Genomic DNA, 15,114 nt, shown 5'->3' with positions numbered 1-15,114 from the left:
GGATCATCCCAATCTCATTTTCTATGTTGCGAGGTAATCGAGTTTTTTTCAATATTTTTTTAATTTTTTTTTTAAATTTCACCTTTGATTTGTTAGTTTGTTTTAGATTTAACCTCTATTGTTTTATTCATTTTTTTTAGTATGGGGTTATCCTGGTCTCACTATCAGGCTATAAGTTTGGCATGCTGGCTAGTTACTTGAAAATTAATCTTCGTTATTTATTCAATATTTTTTATATGAGATTATCTTAATCTCATAATCAATCTCACAATCAGGCCATAGGATGTCACAATGTCACAATCAAGTCATAGGATTGTCATGTTAGTTAGATATAATTTTTTTTTAAATTAATTTTTTTCCAGTTTTTCCTTTAATGTTTGTGTCACTTGTAATTAAGCTTTGGATGTCTTTTATTTTTCTCTTTATAAGAGTATCCCATCCTAATTCAATTTTTTTTTCCTTGTCATTAAATAAAGTAGTTGAGATTTTTTTAAAAATATTTTAAAAGTATTTTTTATAATATTTGCAAGCTTTTCCAATTATCATTAACTATTTTTTAGTTATTTTTATTATCGTTGGTTTTTTTGTTGATATTGAACTCATTCGAACTAATAGTCTGAATCCCAATTTCTTCTTGCTTTTTTTTAAATGTTATCATTCTCTAGACATCCTTTCACTTCGTTAAGAAAAACTTAATCCGGTCCGTGGAGTAAATCGGTCTCCCCATGTATTATTTTCTAAATGGTATCTTTCCTCTCCATGGAACCAAACATTATGGACGAATTCGAGGGCGACCACCTTTTACAAGTTACAGACCTCGTCTTCCTGATGTATTCGGCACTGTGATTTCGGAGTTAAAAGTCACTTGAAACTGGACCTGTGAGTGAAAGGGAGAAAAAGGAAGCACCAAGTAGTATGACAGTCTTTCATGTCTTGTCATCCATTCTTTTCGTTATGTCCTCTAGTTATCCAAGAAATATACAGGTCTGGATAGGGCAGTAATTTACATCAAGAAATCTGTGTGGTGCAGCGAAGCAGCATATTAAAGGCTGCCTTGCTCAAACCTACTGGGAAAATTCATATAGTGATGTAAAACAACTTTCATTACAAGATAGAAATGATCGCAAATCTAAGGATTGATGTTAAGAATACTTAGTATACATGCATTCCAAGTTAACTGCCTGGTAAGAACTAGTACCTTCCCGTGTGATGGCAACACAATGTCTACTCCTGACGTTCCCCATAACGGCACCTAACTTCTTCCCCTTCCATTAACTTCTCTATAGCATCCGAAGGCAGGCCGATCATCTCTAAAGTCTTCTCCCACACTTCATGCGCAGTGTCGATGTTGTGTGCTTCTTCAGAAGGATTTGTTGGTCGACAATCCTGAGAAATGAATGCACAAACTGGCCAGTCATCTGATTTTAACAACTCGCAGTATTCGGGAATCTGAGGATCAGTTGCTGAAAAAAGAGCACTCCTGGAACCTGAATTGGATGCAAATTATATGAGGTTAGCTAGCAGTTAGAAAATTGTTTTTTTTTCCCTCTTAAATTTGAAGGCGGTTAAGCATAAAAGCAAGATAACTCATATTTTGGTTCTTTCCATGGTACATCATGCTGTGATTCCATAAATTATTGACTGATAATGTTTTGTCATAGCAACTCTCATTGGAAATCGAAAAGCCATTTCTCTATAAAATCTTTTGGTGCAACCTAGTTCTCTATTCAATGTTCCAAACAAACTAGATGGCTTTGCTAAACGTACAAGTTCTGCATAAAAATGGATTTGTGAGGATTTCCATAGAGCTTCAGACTCAGGTACCATGTGTCTGAATTGCTGAATATTAGACATCTTCATCAGTTCAAAGCCTTTACACATAGCTGCTGACCATAAAAAGTATGGAATAGTAATAATAAATTCACTCTCAAGTCTTTCTTTTCTTGCCTTGGTGGAACACAAAGAACATCTCCTCCTACAACTTAGATGTCTTTCCTGAGCAACCTACTCACAGTTTGATGGGCAACCGTAAATGAATTTAGCTTTTGCAAGGAGACTATTTATGTGTGGAGACTGAAAAGAAAAACTTGCTCCTAAGGATGCTGTTTATTACAGCCAGTGGAGAACAACAGTGAAACAAATCATTCTAGCAGCAAATTGACATTGTTACAAGTCATAACGTCTAAGACATTGAGAATGCAAGACACGTGCAACAGCATCTGATTCACTAAAATGTCTTCATTTTTAAAATTCTTGTCACATCCATCTTAAACATAGAAACATATGAATTGTCCAACAATCAATGCTTCTTGTTGGCATGCAAACCTCTTCAACTCTCATATTTCAGTTTCCTGAAAAAGTTCCTTGGCATTCACTGGGCAGAAAAAAGAGATAAAACAGCAGGCAGGAGATGAAAAACATCATGCACTTCAATACATCATGTATCGTGATCAAAATGATGACAAAAAGGACATCATAAGTCATGAATGTCATGTTAAAAATTAAAAGACAAGTTGTCACCATTATCCCACAAAGTTGCAAAGTGAGAACATGCTATCATTTGGGAGACTTACCTTCTTGGGCATTGAAGATAAAATACGGAATTAGGTGATAACCAGCTTGCACAATTTTGGGAAGATCCCTCGCCTGAATTTAGATAAAGTTGAAAGCAGGATGTAAGATACAATGATGTAATTAGAAAGAATGTTTATTTTGATCATACAAAGCGAAAGGAAACCAATTCAACAACAGATTTGGTCTCTCTAAATCAATCCCATCATTTAGTCCCATCAAGTGTAGACCAAGAATGATGTTCTATAACTTATTGTTTTTTAAGGTGTTTGTAATTTAGGTTAGCCTCTCTCTGATGAATCAAACCTGCAACCTCCCTCTTAAAGGACAAGTATTGCTACTAGTGAGCTAGAGCCCCATGGTAGGGTTCTACAACTTCATTTAAAAACTACTATCCTATATTTTGTCAACCAATACACATCAACATGATCAAAACAGCTACAAACGCTATATATTTCCAAAAAGCCTAACGATGCTTTTCCCTCCCAAAACATAAATGAATAACAGCTCCACTTTGGAACCAGCCATATTTAATCAAAAATAGCCGAAGGTATCTGCTGCTTATCCCAAGCTAACACCCTTAATAAGAAGTTATAAATCTGTATCTTTCCACCATTGTGCCATATAACATGTTCTGAATAGTTAGGTCATACTCTTTTCATGTGAAAAATGAGTTTGTCTAGGATGGCTTTATTGAAAGGAAATGTCTTTAATTGTTAATATCTCTCTCTTTTACCCACTTCTCCCCCTTTTACAGCGCGGCTTTCCATCATGACATTCCCTCAGCATTTGCTTTTCTTAATAGCAGGAACAGCACAAATCATAGACATTATTGCTTTGTCTGTATTTATACTGAAAACATATGCATCAAGAAACTTGTATGAGTAACTATATGCAGACATATGTTGGCACATCCTATTCCCTAATAAGATTATAATGACTGATTCAAGAGACTTACAACATTCGTTTGGACTACTCCAGGGGAAACACATAATACACTGATGCCAGATTCAGCTGGAAGCCGCCGGTGCAGAACACTACTAAACATGACCTGCAATCCAAAGGTCAAAAGTTAATGATTCATTCATGAATGTTAAAACAAATTATAACAGATAGCAGCTTACAGGAATACTGTCAATACATCCTTTGAACATGTTCATGCAGTGATGTAGCACAGGAAAGGGATCGTGTTGAGTATTATGATATTGCTAGAGCTATTTGAGTTATCTGCAATAATTCCCATGCAAAAGAATCTAAGGTATTTGTACCTAGCAAACCAGATTTAACATTTCCTAACAAAAATTAATTAAATCCATCTTTATCCATCAACCGTTTGCATGGAAAGCATGTTTTGTAACGCAAACAAAAGCTGTGGTCTTTAACAATCAAACTTCCATATTAATTATAAAATTTATCTCTAATTTAATTTTATTTCTTATAGTCAGAGGACATCTGGATAATTCACTCCCACAACACCTTTACCCGCACGAGATTCATAATTTGAAGCCAATTTTGAATCCCACATCCAATATTTGGCAGAAAACATGTACGTTTGAGCTTATTCATTTGTTTTGACAAGTCCAATATTAATCTCAGGCTCTTCCTAATAATTTAAACAAAAAACACCAAGTGAGGTCAATTAAGAAAAGAAAGCATGACGGTGGTAAGAGTTCAGTTCATTTGCATCCCTAAAAGAAACTAAATCCAGTAGTTGAAACACAGATGCTCAACAGAAACTAATCCAGTTGAAAAACCACAGGAACTTTAACAGAGATGCCAGCATCACAGCTCTTTATCGTTCAAAACAAAAGGGATAAAAAGAATCCAACGTGATTGAGGAGGGAGGTGAGCATTTTATATTGATACAGCAACTTCATGCAGCACAAACAATAGGGACATTTCCTTTGTTAACTTGAACCCAAAATATAAATAACAGTTTCCAGAATTATACAGTCAAAAGTATCAAATATCAACTCTAGGCACACCTGTGCTAACTTGCTGCCAGTGTATCCAACTAAGCTTGTATACTTTCTCTTTCCAGAAGTAACATTCATGTCTTCAGTGTCAACAAAGCCAACATAATGCATCTAGAGAAGAGAAACATTAAAAACCAATAAAAAATGTGAGCATATGAATGTTACATTAGAATTATGACAGGATTTAGATGCTATATGACGGCGAGCAGAACTGTTATGCAGGGAGCACAATTTCACAATCATATTAATATGTTTTCCTTTCCTCCGAGGTAATTGCACAAATCTGTGGAACAGGAAAATGATGGACATTGACACATCATGCCAGGACCAGAAAATTAAATCATAAATAGATACAGGAAGTAGAAGCTGTTTTTCTTCTTCCAGATTTATCAATTGCAAATCATTTTAATTTGATGGATCTATCAATCACACAAGTCTATATCATTTAATAAGGAATGCTAGGTGCTATTTTATAGTTTCCTAAATACATTTCTAAGATCCTTTATTGAAAGAGAACACAGCTAAAAAGAGGCAAAGTATATTTTTGTTGGCCATAGTACTCACAACTGAATTCACATTGATAATTCTGCTTGGAGAGCCTCTAATTAAGGATGGCAAAAGCAATATCAAAAGCAATGCTGGAGCTAGATGATTCACTTGCATGTGTTCTTCATACCCATCCTTTGAGAACTTTTGTGGTCCTTGATAAAACAAATTCAAAGCATACTAGTTATTTATGGTCAAATGGTAGATAAATATATAAGAAATGCATATCCAAAAAGCTTTTATGACTGAAAAGAAACAATACTAGTTTACATAAATGCTCAACAGTACTCCATAAAAATCAAAGGTTAACCAAACTTTTCAATCAAGAAGCAGCCAGATCATTAGCAACACCTTGCATTGCTAAACAACACTTGTCAAGAAGAGTCTTGAACTAAAGCAGAAAGCTTGAAGCAGGACCATAAAAACTCACCTCACTCACAATCTCAATTATCTCCCCATCATCCCATCCCTAAATGCATGGCTGATCAAGGACTCATGAACAAATCAATGCAGCTTCTTAAATTATTAGATTCTCGTGATTTTTGCAACCTATTCTCTTGAGAATATAAGCAAAACCTATAGAAAACCTGCATATCACATTCTCATTGGTCCATATAAAATAAAATACAAAATGCACAGGATGACTCCCTTATTTAAGGGCACCTGGAACATCTTGCCAGCCATGTCATTGAAACTCTCTAATTAGTCCTACCTCCAAAGCATTCACATTTGGCAGAGCAATGCTTTCTGTCCACCAATACCCATGACCTCGACTAAAAAAGGCTACTTCTCCTTTGTCTCCCTTCCTTTGAGTGATTCTAACTGAATGTCATGTAGGGTAGAAGAATGCTCTCCAAACATTCTTAAGAACAATGTAAGACCTTCAGGGACATTTGAACTAAACTTGAAGTTTTCACTTCTTTTGATCACAAACATTGTGAAAACACCATGAAATCTTGTTTTCTCCGACAATGCCTATCCCTCCGCGTAGAATTATTCCAGCAACTTCCTTATTAATATGTTGAATTCTTCCAAGACGTGCCTAACAATCAAAGCCAACATTATCTTCCCATTGTCCTTACACACCAAACATCACCATTCAAACCCAAAAGAAACCACAATTTCTTTCCTTTTTCTTTCAAAAATTAAGAACGCCTGGCCGTGGAAATGCGGTAATGCACACACCTTTCATCTCAGAAGATCCCTCAACTGTTTGAAAATGCTGCATATACATTTGCAAGAAACAGGCCATTCATGCAAAAGAAAAGACAGGACTTTGAAGACGTAAATACATCACAGAGAGGCAACCATCCATGCTTCCTCTATGCCATGGCAATCTATAAACAACAAGCAACCAAGCTAGTGGAATAACATATGATTCAAAGGCTTACTGTCCTTTTCACACAAGAAACCAAAAGTTTCGACAGAAAAGCCTATCATTGAGACCCTCAGGCCATGTTCATGTCATTCATGATGTGGACTTAGTAATATTAGCGAGACACAGGAATGACATCACAAAAAAATGGATTCCGAAATGTTATCAAGACATGCTGTGGTAACACAAAAACTACTGGCAGCATCTCTTAGGCAGCAGGAGGATCCAAAAATGTATTTTTATCGGAATGGTCAAAAGGCTCTGGCTCAACAGCATGAGCAAGGCTATTTTACAAAACAAAAACACCATCCTCCAAGGATATCATCTCTAAACTGGGAGAAAAAAACAAGTAATCTGAAGCCATGCATCACCCTTGGCTCATTTGACTTGATTTCCAATAACAGCACTTATCATCTACTTTTGACCACGACTACTCATTGCCGAATAGCAGGAACCTTCGTATCAGTTTACTAAACTGTACCAGCTGTTATAACTAACCATTAGTATTCACAAATGAAGGGATTCCACATTTTACTATTCCCTTCTCCTTGAGCACTTACCTGTTATACTTGGGAATTGCCAATACCCTACTTCCATACTAAAACATGAGAAATAATGCACAAGCAGCAGGCAACATCGCATTTACGTATCAGGAAAAAAAAAGTTAGAAAAAAAAATCAAAACACCAACCTCTAATGGAAAATATTCCAGCATTATTAATAAGAACATGCAAAGGTCCCATTCGCGCATTCCACGCTTCGGCAAACCTCGAAACCGATTCCAAGGACAAAAGATCAAGCTCCATCACCTTCAAGAATCACCACAAAATTAATTTAAGAAAATCCAAGCACGTATAACAGAGATTAAACAGTAATTAAGGCCAAACTACCACCTACCTCGATATTAAGAGGAAGGCCGAGTCCAGTCCATTCGGACTGCCATTTATGAATCAAATCATGCGCTGCTTTGGTATTCCTAACAGCCATAACAACATGGGCTCCGGATTCCGCCAATTGCCTAGCGATTTGGAGACCGATACCGCTGGTGGATCCGGTGACAATGCAAGTGAGATTGTTGATAGGAGGTAAAGAGAGAGGGTTCTCCAAGTGACTAGCCATGATTCGCTGAAATAACATCTCGTATATTATGTACATCCATCCTCTTAGCCATTCTACCCATCCTAATCCTTGCTTCTTCTTTGGTACTGTTGTTGATGGCGTAGACGATGACTCTGACGGCGTCGTTTCCATGGCTAGACAAGAAAGTTTCTTGATTTCTTGCGGTTCTTTTACGCGATTTGGAATCTTTAGATCTGAAGTAGTGAGTGAGTGAGGGAGTACTCGCTTTTTTTGCTTGCTTGGTTCTGGTGGTGACTGGTGAGAGATATGGAGAGAATCAGGGAAAAGTGACTGAAGAGTAGGAGTGCAAGTGTCAGATTCGAAGTGCGAAAATAGTCCCTCAAGTTTTCATGACTGTCTAAATTGGTTCTAACGGCTAGCAAACAGATCAGTCCCCGGTTGCACCATAATAATAATAAATAAATAAAGATGTGATATTCTGTTGATAAAATACTCCGCTAAATCCGCACGAGAGTCCAAGACCGTTTTAAAATAAATACATCAGAGGTCCGCTCGCTGTCGATTTAAATTCTGCACGAGAGTTTGGATTAATTTTTTAATAAAAAAACTTAATTATAAATTCAAAATATGATGCCCATTAAATAATATTTTTTAAAAAATATTTAAGATACTGGATAATATTTTTAAAAATATTAAAATTTGGATATACTAGATTAAATTTAGTTAATTTATTAAAATTATAAGTTTAGTCATGAAACTATAATAAATCTATTAAAATTAAATTAAAATAAATTATAAATATTAGTTGCTCATCAATATAATATTAAAAGATAAAATTAAAAAAATAAAATAACAATCAATATAATATTAAAAGATAAAATTAAAAAGATAAAATAACAACTTACATAAATTTAAATTAACTTACTAAACTTACAACCTGAATCATGATATCAGAATACTCTTTAAAAAAAACAATTGAAAAATTTTTGAAACCCACTTTACAATTAATCTAATGTTGAAAAAAATACTATTAAGAAAAAACTTCAATTCAAGTCAATTCAGATCAACATATTAAATTTATAATCTAAATTATGAGATCAAGATAATTTTATAAAAAAAATAAAAAAATTATCAAGATTCATTTCTAATAAATCTAATATTGAAGTTTGAAATCAAGAAAAAAATCTATTAGTCATGGATAATTCCACATAAAAAAAATTAAATAGAAAATTACAAAACTCAATTATTAAATAACCTAATATTAAAAAATAAAATTAAAAAAATACTAAATAAAAAAAAAATTGAGTTGTTGGAGAATGTAATTAAAAAAATATATTCATGACCTAAAAAAATTTATCAAACATGTGAACCAAGTTATTAGATTGAGATAAATGAAAAGAAAATAATAAAAAAATTTATAAATTTCAATTAAAAATAAATATAATAAACTCAAGTTAACATACAAAACTTACAAGTCATAAGATTAAAATAATCTTATAAAAATAAAATTTAAAAAAAAAACTATAACATGAATCTCCACTCCAGTAAATTTAGTATCAAAAGTTAAAATTAAAAAAAAATTTCATGAGACCAACATACAACCCAATGTAAAAAAAATATAAATCATAATTTTTAAATGATCTAATATTAAAAGATAATATTAAAATTTAAATAGTTAAACAAATTAAATTAAAAAAAATTATTACAATAAATAATATTTTATAAGTGTGGCTACACTAATTTAGCATACCTTTTAATGTTGTATTAATAAAAATAAATATTTTGTTAAATGATAACAATAATTTTCATATATATATATATATATATAATGCAAATGATAATTATTTTTCTTAACATCAAGAAATATTTGAAACGGAAATTCAATGTATATGTTTAATAAATAAATTGATAATTATATAAAGATTAACATATTTGATCTCCGATCTCGTGCTACTTGTTTGATTTTTCTCATTTAACTTAATTAGATGTCAATATTTTTTAACCAAAATAACAATCTATACTCTATTCAAACAAAATTTCACCTATGAGATCTATACTCTATTTTTTTTTTTTATGAATGATACTCTTGATTGTTATAACAAAAATATATTGTTGATTTAGCCAGGAAGAACTTTATGAATTCCAATTCCAGCTGCACACCATGGATAAGTTGCATCTCTACCTCTTGAAGTCTATTCAATGAGCAATCTAAGGAGTTTTGAACCCTCATATACTCCAGAACAGGTTCCATGACAGCATTTGCCTTGGTCTTTGCCCAGAAGGGGCACACAAAACAAACCCTTTAACGTCTTAATTTAAATGTAACAGGCAAAGAAGAAGAGGACTTGTACTGTTGCCACTCACCCTGATTGTAAGTTTTTGCAAGTCGGGGGAGCTTCTGATCAAGCATAGAGCACATGAAATTTCTTCTATCTTTTCAAAACGGATAGCAGCAGATAAATGAAGAATTCTGGGAAGCCTGTTCTATACACTACCTAGAGCCAAAAACTCGGAGAAAAATCCAGGATATAAATTGTAGGATATAGGAAACGAAAAAGCTATATGAAACATCAGTTGATTGCCTTGAGAAAATGCTGCACTGCATTTAGATTCTCAACCCAGTTAGAAGTTTTCTGTCTCTGAAGTATTTCGCAGTTTCAGGGTTTCCATTCATAGAAATGGACACAGTTTCAAGAAGAGGAGTATTTTTCAAATTAATAGAATAAAAGTTCCAGAAAAGGATAGATACTTGAGATTAGGAGCACAATTCCCGAGGCAAACGAAACGGGGGCAACCTTCCAATGTCATTCTTTCTAATAGAGGGCAATTAGAGATGAAAATTCCAAACTTCTCAGCTGTAAAGAGCACTTTCCGAAACTCAAGACTAACGAGCTTGTCGAATTCTTCGAATGCAAATGGGGGCTTAAATGCCTCGGTTGTTGAAGGAATACAGATGACGCGACGGTGAAATCTTCGATGTAACAGTTTATAGGGCTCGCCTGTCGGGACACGAAGGGTAAAATCTTCGATGTAATTCTCTGATAGGAAATGTAGCTAGTGATCGGTATCAGAACAGTTTTCCATATCAGAAACTGAGAAACTGAGCTTGACTAGAGGTCCTCGATGGAGTAGCAAAGCTTGGTAAAGAGCGATCACAAGTTTTGTATACGCTCTGAACTGTCTAACTTGTAGCCGCAAGGGCAGTTGAACACAAGTTCTCATCGCATCCCCCTGCGGTGAGCGCATTGGGATGTTCTTCATCACATCGCTTGGTAACTCGGTGATTTTATCGCAAGCAGATGTGGAACCAGACATGGTTGCCATTCCATGAATACCTGAAATCCTGTGAAATCAGCAGTGAGTTAATTCAAAACGTCAAAGCAAACTGATCATGTTAAATAATGTCAGAATCTGTATGGAAACGAAAAAGGTTTCATAAGTTAATTATAGCTTAATATTATACACGCTTTCATCTATCCTTTCAATACATAAGAATCAAGCATTTGAAGAAAACATTTCATAATAATTAACCTTGTTTTCGATGAGGAATTATGGTGTTCATAACTCTTTGATTGAAGGATGGAAGTCAATGAAGGAAGCTCGTATGAAATCCATACATGTTGACACCATTCAAGTACTCCTACAGCTACATATGTCTCCATGCAGGTGCTCTTTATAACTACGAAGTTCCAAGTATATTGAGTTGTTGAAAGAAGTCCCTGATATAGAGCCATATTGGAAAAAAAAATTAAGGAAGAAGGAGAATTCGAAGAGTATGTTTGGAACGATATACAAACCACATTTTTTATAAAATCAATCCAAAAAATAATTAATAAAATACAACAAGTAAGTTACTCGCCATGAAATATCTCCATTTTTAATGACCAAAAAAAACTTATGGCGCTCACCTTATAAATGTGGCGGGGCGCATCTAAATTTATAATTTATAATAAAAAAAAACATCTAAATTTATAATTTATAATAAAAAAATCATTCTTAATATATATATATGAGCAAATTTATCATATATATATATATATATATATATATGAGCAAATTTATCAATCTTTTTCCAACCATTATGACTTTGTTGTTGTAGTAGATAATAGTAGTTAGTTGACATTTATTAGGCTGCACATGGGCTATTGCCAAGACCTTCATACGTCTTTTATAAACAGAGACGAGAGAATAAGAGATAAGCATAATGTGTGCAACGATGCAGAGGTGGTGAGTGCAATTGTGAGAGTGAGAAAATGCAGATTTGAGAGAAACACCGAGTGTAAAAGTGAAATACCGGGTTTTTGTGGGATTATAATGGGTTGAGTTGAGTATTTGTATCATTCCTCCAATAATATACAATCTGCTGCCTCCATGGATGTACCCGATTTTGAAGAACCACGCAAATCTATTGTTTGTGTTTGCTTTTGGTCCAGTATGCGCAAAAAATTGGTATCAGAGCATTAGAGAAGCTAGAACACTGAAAAACATGTTTTTTAGCTCTTTGTTCAAAGTTGCAGAATTTTCAAAGTTCTTAGATCTTGATTTTGACCACCTGCGGAGATTCCTCTCGTCGATATGAGTCTGGTGATATAAAGATCATCGAAATCAAAGTTGAAATGAGCCCTGTAGAGCTCGTCGAAGTTTCACCAGAAATCTACTGGAAAAACCAAACTGTGCCAGAATTCTCACCTGAGAAGACAGCCACGTCATCCGACACATCGATGCTGTGTCATCATCCACGTCATCAATAGAAGGTCCACATTGTCATGTCATCAGACACGTCATCTAACAGTGACAGAATATTCTCTTGACAGAATAAGATTATTCTATTGACAATAAAGAATATTCCCGTGACAGAATATTCTTTATCAAAGACAGAATATTCCTTCCCCGAGTCAACTCGGTCAGATTGGTTTTTTGACCAACTTAGTGATTTTTTGATCGGTTTTAGGCCGAGTCAAGTTGGTTCCTAGTTTTTTCAACCATTCCAGATGCAACTGTGGTGTCCGTTTTGTGAAACAACACACTGAAGTTACTATTTTTGGCTCTTTTGAGCATAAAAATGCGTGTTTTAATAATTTTGAGAGCCTATTTATAATCCAAAGACATCCTAATGGCTGATATTCTAGAAGAAAGATTATTCAGAAATGCTAGTATACCTCCACAATTTATCCTGGTATCGAGTACCAAATTTGAGGTGAAGTTTGATGGGAAGGGTAATTTTTGCATATGGAAATGTAAAGTCATGGATATGCTTATCCAAATGAATTTAGATTTCACTCTAAAAGATAAACCAGAGGATTTGGATGATAAAAGCTGGGAAAGGATAAATCGATTGGCCTGTAGTTCCATCCGACTTTGTCTTCTAAAGTATCAGAAGTATGCTTTTTCAAAACAAAACTCTACAAAGGAATTATGGCAAGCACTGGAGGACAAGTTTATGAAAAAGAGTATAGAGAATCATCTCTACTTGAAGAAACGGATCTTTCATTTTCAGCATAAGAAAGGTACTTCTATAAATGAGCATCTGAATGATTTCAATAAAATGATAGCTAATTTAAAGAATTTAGATGTGGAAATTGATGGTGAAGATAAAACTCTGTTGTTATTGAATTCACTGCCTGATACATATGAACATCTCATCACCATTTTACTGTATGGTAAAAAAAAAGATTAAATTCATTGATGTGTCCAATGTTTTGGTGAACAATGAGTACAGGAAGAAGGACCAGATTATTTACAAGGAGTCAACGTTAGAAGCATTGACAGTTTAGAGGCAGAACAAACCCTAGGAGATTCCGAGGGCAAGGGAGATCTCGCTCAAAATTCAGAGGAGAATCATCAAACAGACGATATCTTGCAAAAGATGAGTGTGCCCTTTGTCACAAAAAAAGGCACTGAAAGAAAGATTGTCCAATCAAAGGCAACAAGAAAAAAGAAGAACCAACTGTGAATGTTGCACAAGATGAGGATGAACAAGACTCTACATTCATGGTCTCATCACTAGAAAACCATTCTGGTGAATAGATTCTTGATTCTACATATTCCTACCATATGTGCCCTAACAAGCACTTATTCTCGAGACTCGAGGAGTTCGATGGAGGAGTTGTGTTGATGGGTAATGATGATGTTTGTGAGATCAAAGGGATTGGGACTATCCATCTGAAGATGCATAATGGGGTAGTCAAGAAACTGATAGAGGTACGATATGTACCTGACTTGAAAAAAAATCTCTTCTCACTTGGAGTTCTAAAATCCAATGGTTATAAGATTATCATGCATGGTGGAGTCCTAAGAGCAATCTGTGGTGCATTAGTTGTCTTAAGAGGCACAAGGAAAGGAAAATTATATTTCCTGGATGAATCTACTATTACTGGTACAACAACTGTTTCCAAAAGCATAAAAGATGATGAAGTAGATAATTCCAGACTTTGGCCTATATGCTTAAGGCATGCTGGTGAAAAGACTTTGTAAGGATTCGTGAAGCAAGGTTTATTAAAAGACGTGAAGACTAGGAAGCATGGGTTTTGTGAGCATTGTGTTTTTGAAAAATAGACAAGAGTCAACTTTGGCATTACGGTACACAATACAAAAGGGATTCTAGATTATGTTCACATAAACGTATGGGGACCTTCAAATAATTAATCTCTTGGAGGTAATCGTTTGTTTGTTACTTTTATTTATGATTTCTTAAGACGAGTATAGGTGTACATGATAAAACACAAGGATGAGGTCCTTGATATCTTTCTGAAATGAAAGAAAATGGTAAAGACTCAAATAGGAAGGAGAGTTAAGACTCTTTGATCAGATAATGACGGTGAGTACACTTCAGATCCTTTCTTTGAAGTTTGCTAGGATGAAGGGATTAAGTAACATTTTATTGTGCTGAAAACACCACAATAAAATGGAGTAGCATAACACATGAATCGCATATTGGTGGAGAAAGTCTGATGTACGCTATCACATTCAGGACTAAGCAAAGTGTTCTGGGGCGAGACATTAAGCTATGCTCGCCATATTGTTAACCAGTTACCTTCAGCAGCATTAAATGGAAGAACCTCCTTAGAGGTATGGTCAGGCTCTCCTGCAAATAATTATAACTCTATGCGTATATTTGGTTGCTCAACATATTATCATGTTACTAAGTCCAAGTTAAATCCTAGAGCCAAGAAAGTTATATGTTTGGGCTTTAATAGAGGAGTAAAAGGTTACAGACTCTAGTGTTCTGAATTAAAGAAAGTGATTTTGAGTAAAGATGTCACTTTTGATGAGTCTGACATGTTACAACAAAAGAAATCATAGGAGAAGGAGAAATAGTTTGGTGATGTACAACAGGTAGAGTTGGAGACTTCAGTCATCCCTATATAGACTGTTTTGTTCAGAAAATCTCTACTGAAGGAGATTCAGATGAAAGTTCAGATGAAGAGGATGCAACAACTTCAGCAACCACACAACAAGAATCCATTGCAACGAGTAAACCGAAAAGAGTTATCAAGAAACTTGTTTGGTATTGTAATATGGTGGCTTATGCATTTCCGGTGATTGATGATGGAATCCCCTACACCTA

General features: G+C 34.6%; 1 protein-coding gene across 1 annotated transcript; it reads right to left on the bottom strand.

Annotated features, from left to right (window-relative positions):
* Positions 1 to 915: 915 nt before the first annotated feature.
* FEY (NAD(P)-binding Rossmann-fold superfamily protein) lies at positions 916 to 7,925 on the bottom strand. The gene is made up of 7 exons (XM_011049461.1): positions 7,365 to 7,925; positions 7,159 to 7,276; positions 5,112 to 5,248; positions 4,557 to 4,658; positions 3,530 to 3,622; positions 2,574 to 2,646; positions 916 to 1,487 (listed from the first exon to the last, which is right to left on the bottom strand). Exons 1-7 carry the CDS (start codon positions 7,716 to 7,718, stop codon positions 1,225 to 1,227), a joined length of 1,140 nt encoding a protein of 379 aa, XP_011047763.1. The 5' UTR covers positions 7,719 to 7,925; the 3' UTR covers positions 916 to 1,224.
* Positions 7,926 to 15,114: the final 7,189 nt, after the last annotated feature.

The sequence above is a fragment of the Populus euphratica genome, unplaced genomic scaffold (genome assembly GCF_000495115.2).
Source record: "Populus euphratica unplaced genomic scaffold, PopEup_1.0 scaffold193.1, whole genome shotgun sequence".
NCBI classification, from domain to species: domain Eukaryota; kingdom Viridiplantae; phylum Streptophyta; class Magnoliopsida; order Malpighiales; family Salicaceae; genus Populus; species Populus euphratica.
Note: the sequence above shows the minus strand (reverse complement) of the source record. Positions and strands in the feature narration are given on the sequence as shown.

What these genes read in the sequence shown, in the direction of transcription:
- FEY (XM_011049461.1), bottom strand. Translation starts at nt 7,718, where the DNA reads ATGGAAACGACGCCGTCAGAGTCATCGTCTACGCCATCAACAACAGTA. An exon ending in GAGTAGTCCAAACGAATGTT is followed by an intron (nt 2,647 to 3,529) that starts GTAAGTCTCTTG and finishes ATCTAAATTCAG; the next exon opens with GCGAGGGATCTTCCCAAAAT. An exon ending in TATCTTCAATGCCCAAGAAG is followed by an intron (nt 1,488 to 2,573) that starts GTAAGTCTCCCA and finishes CATCCAATTCAG; the next exon opens with GTTCCAGGAGTGCTCTTTTT.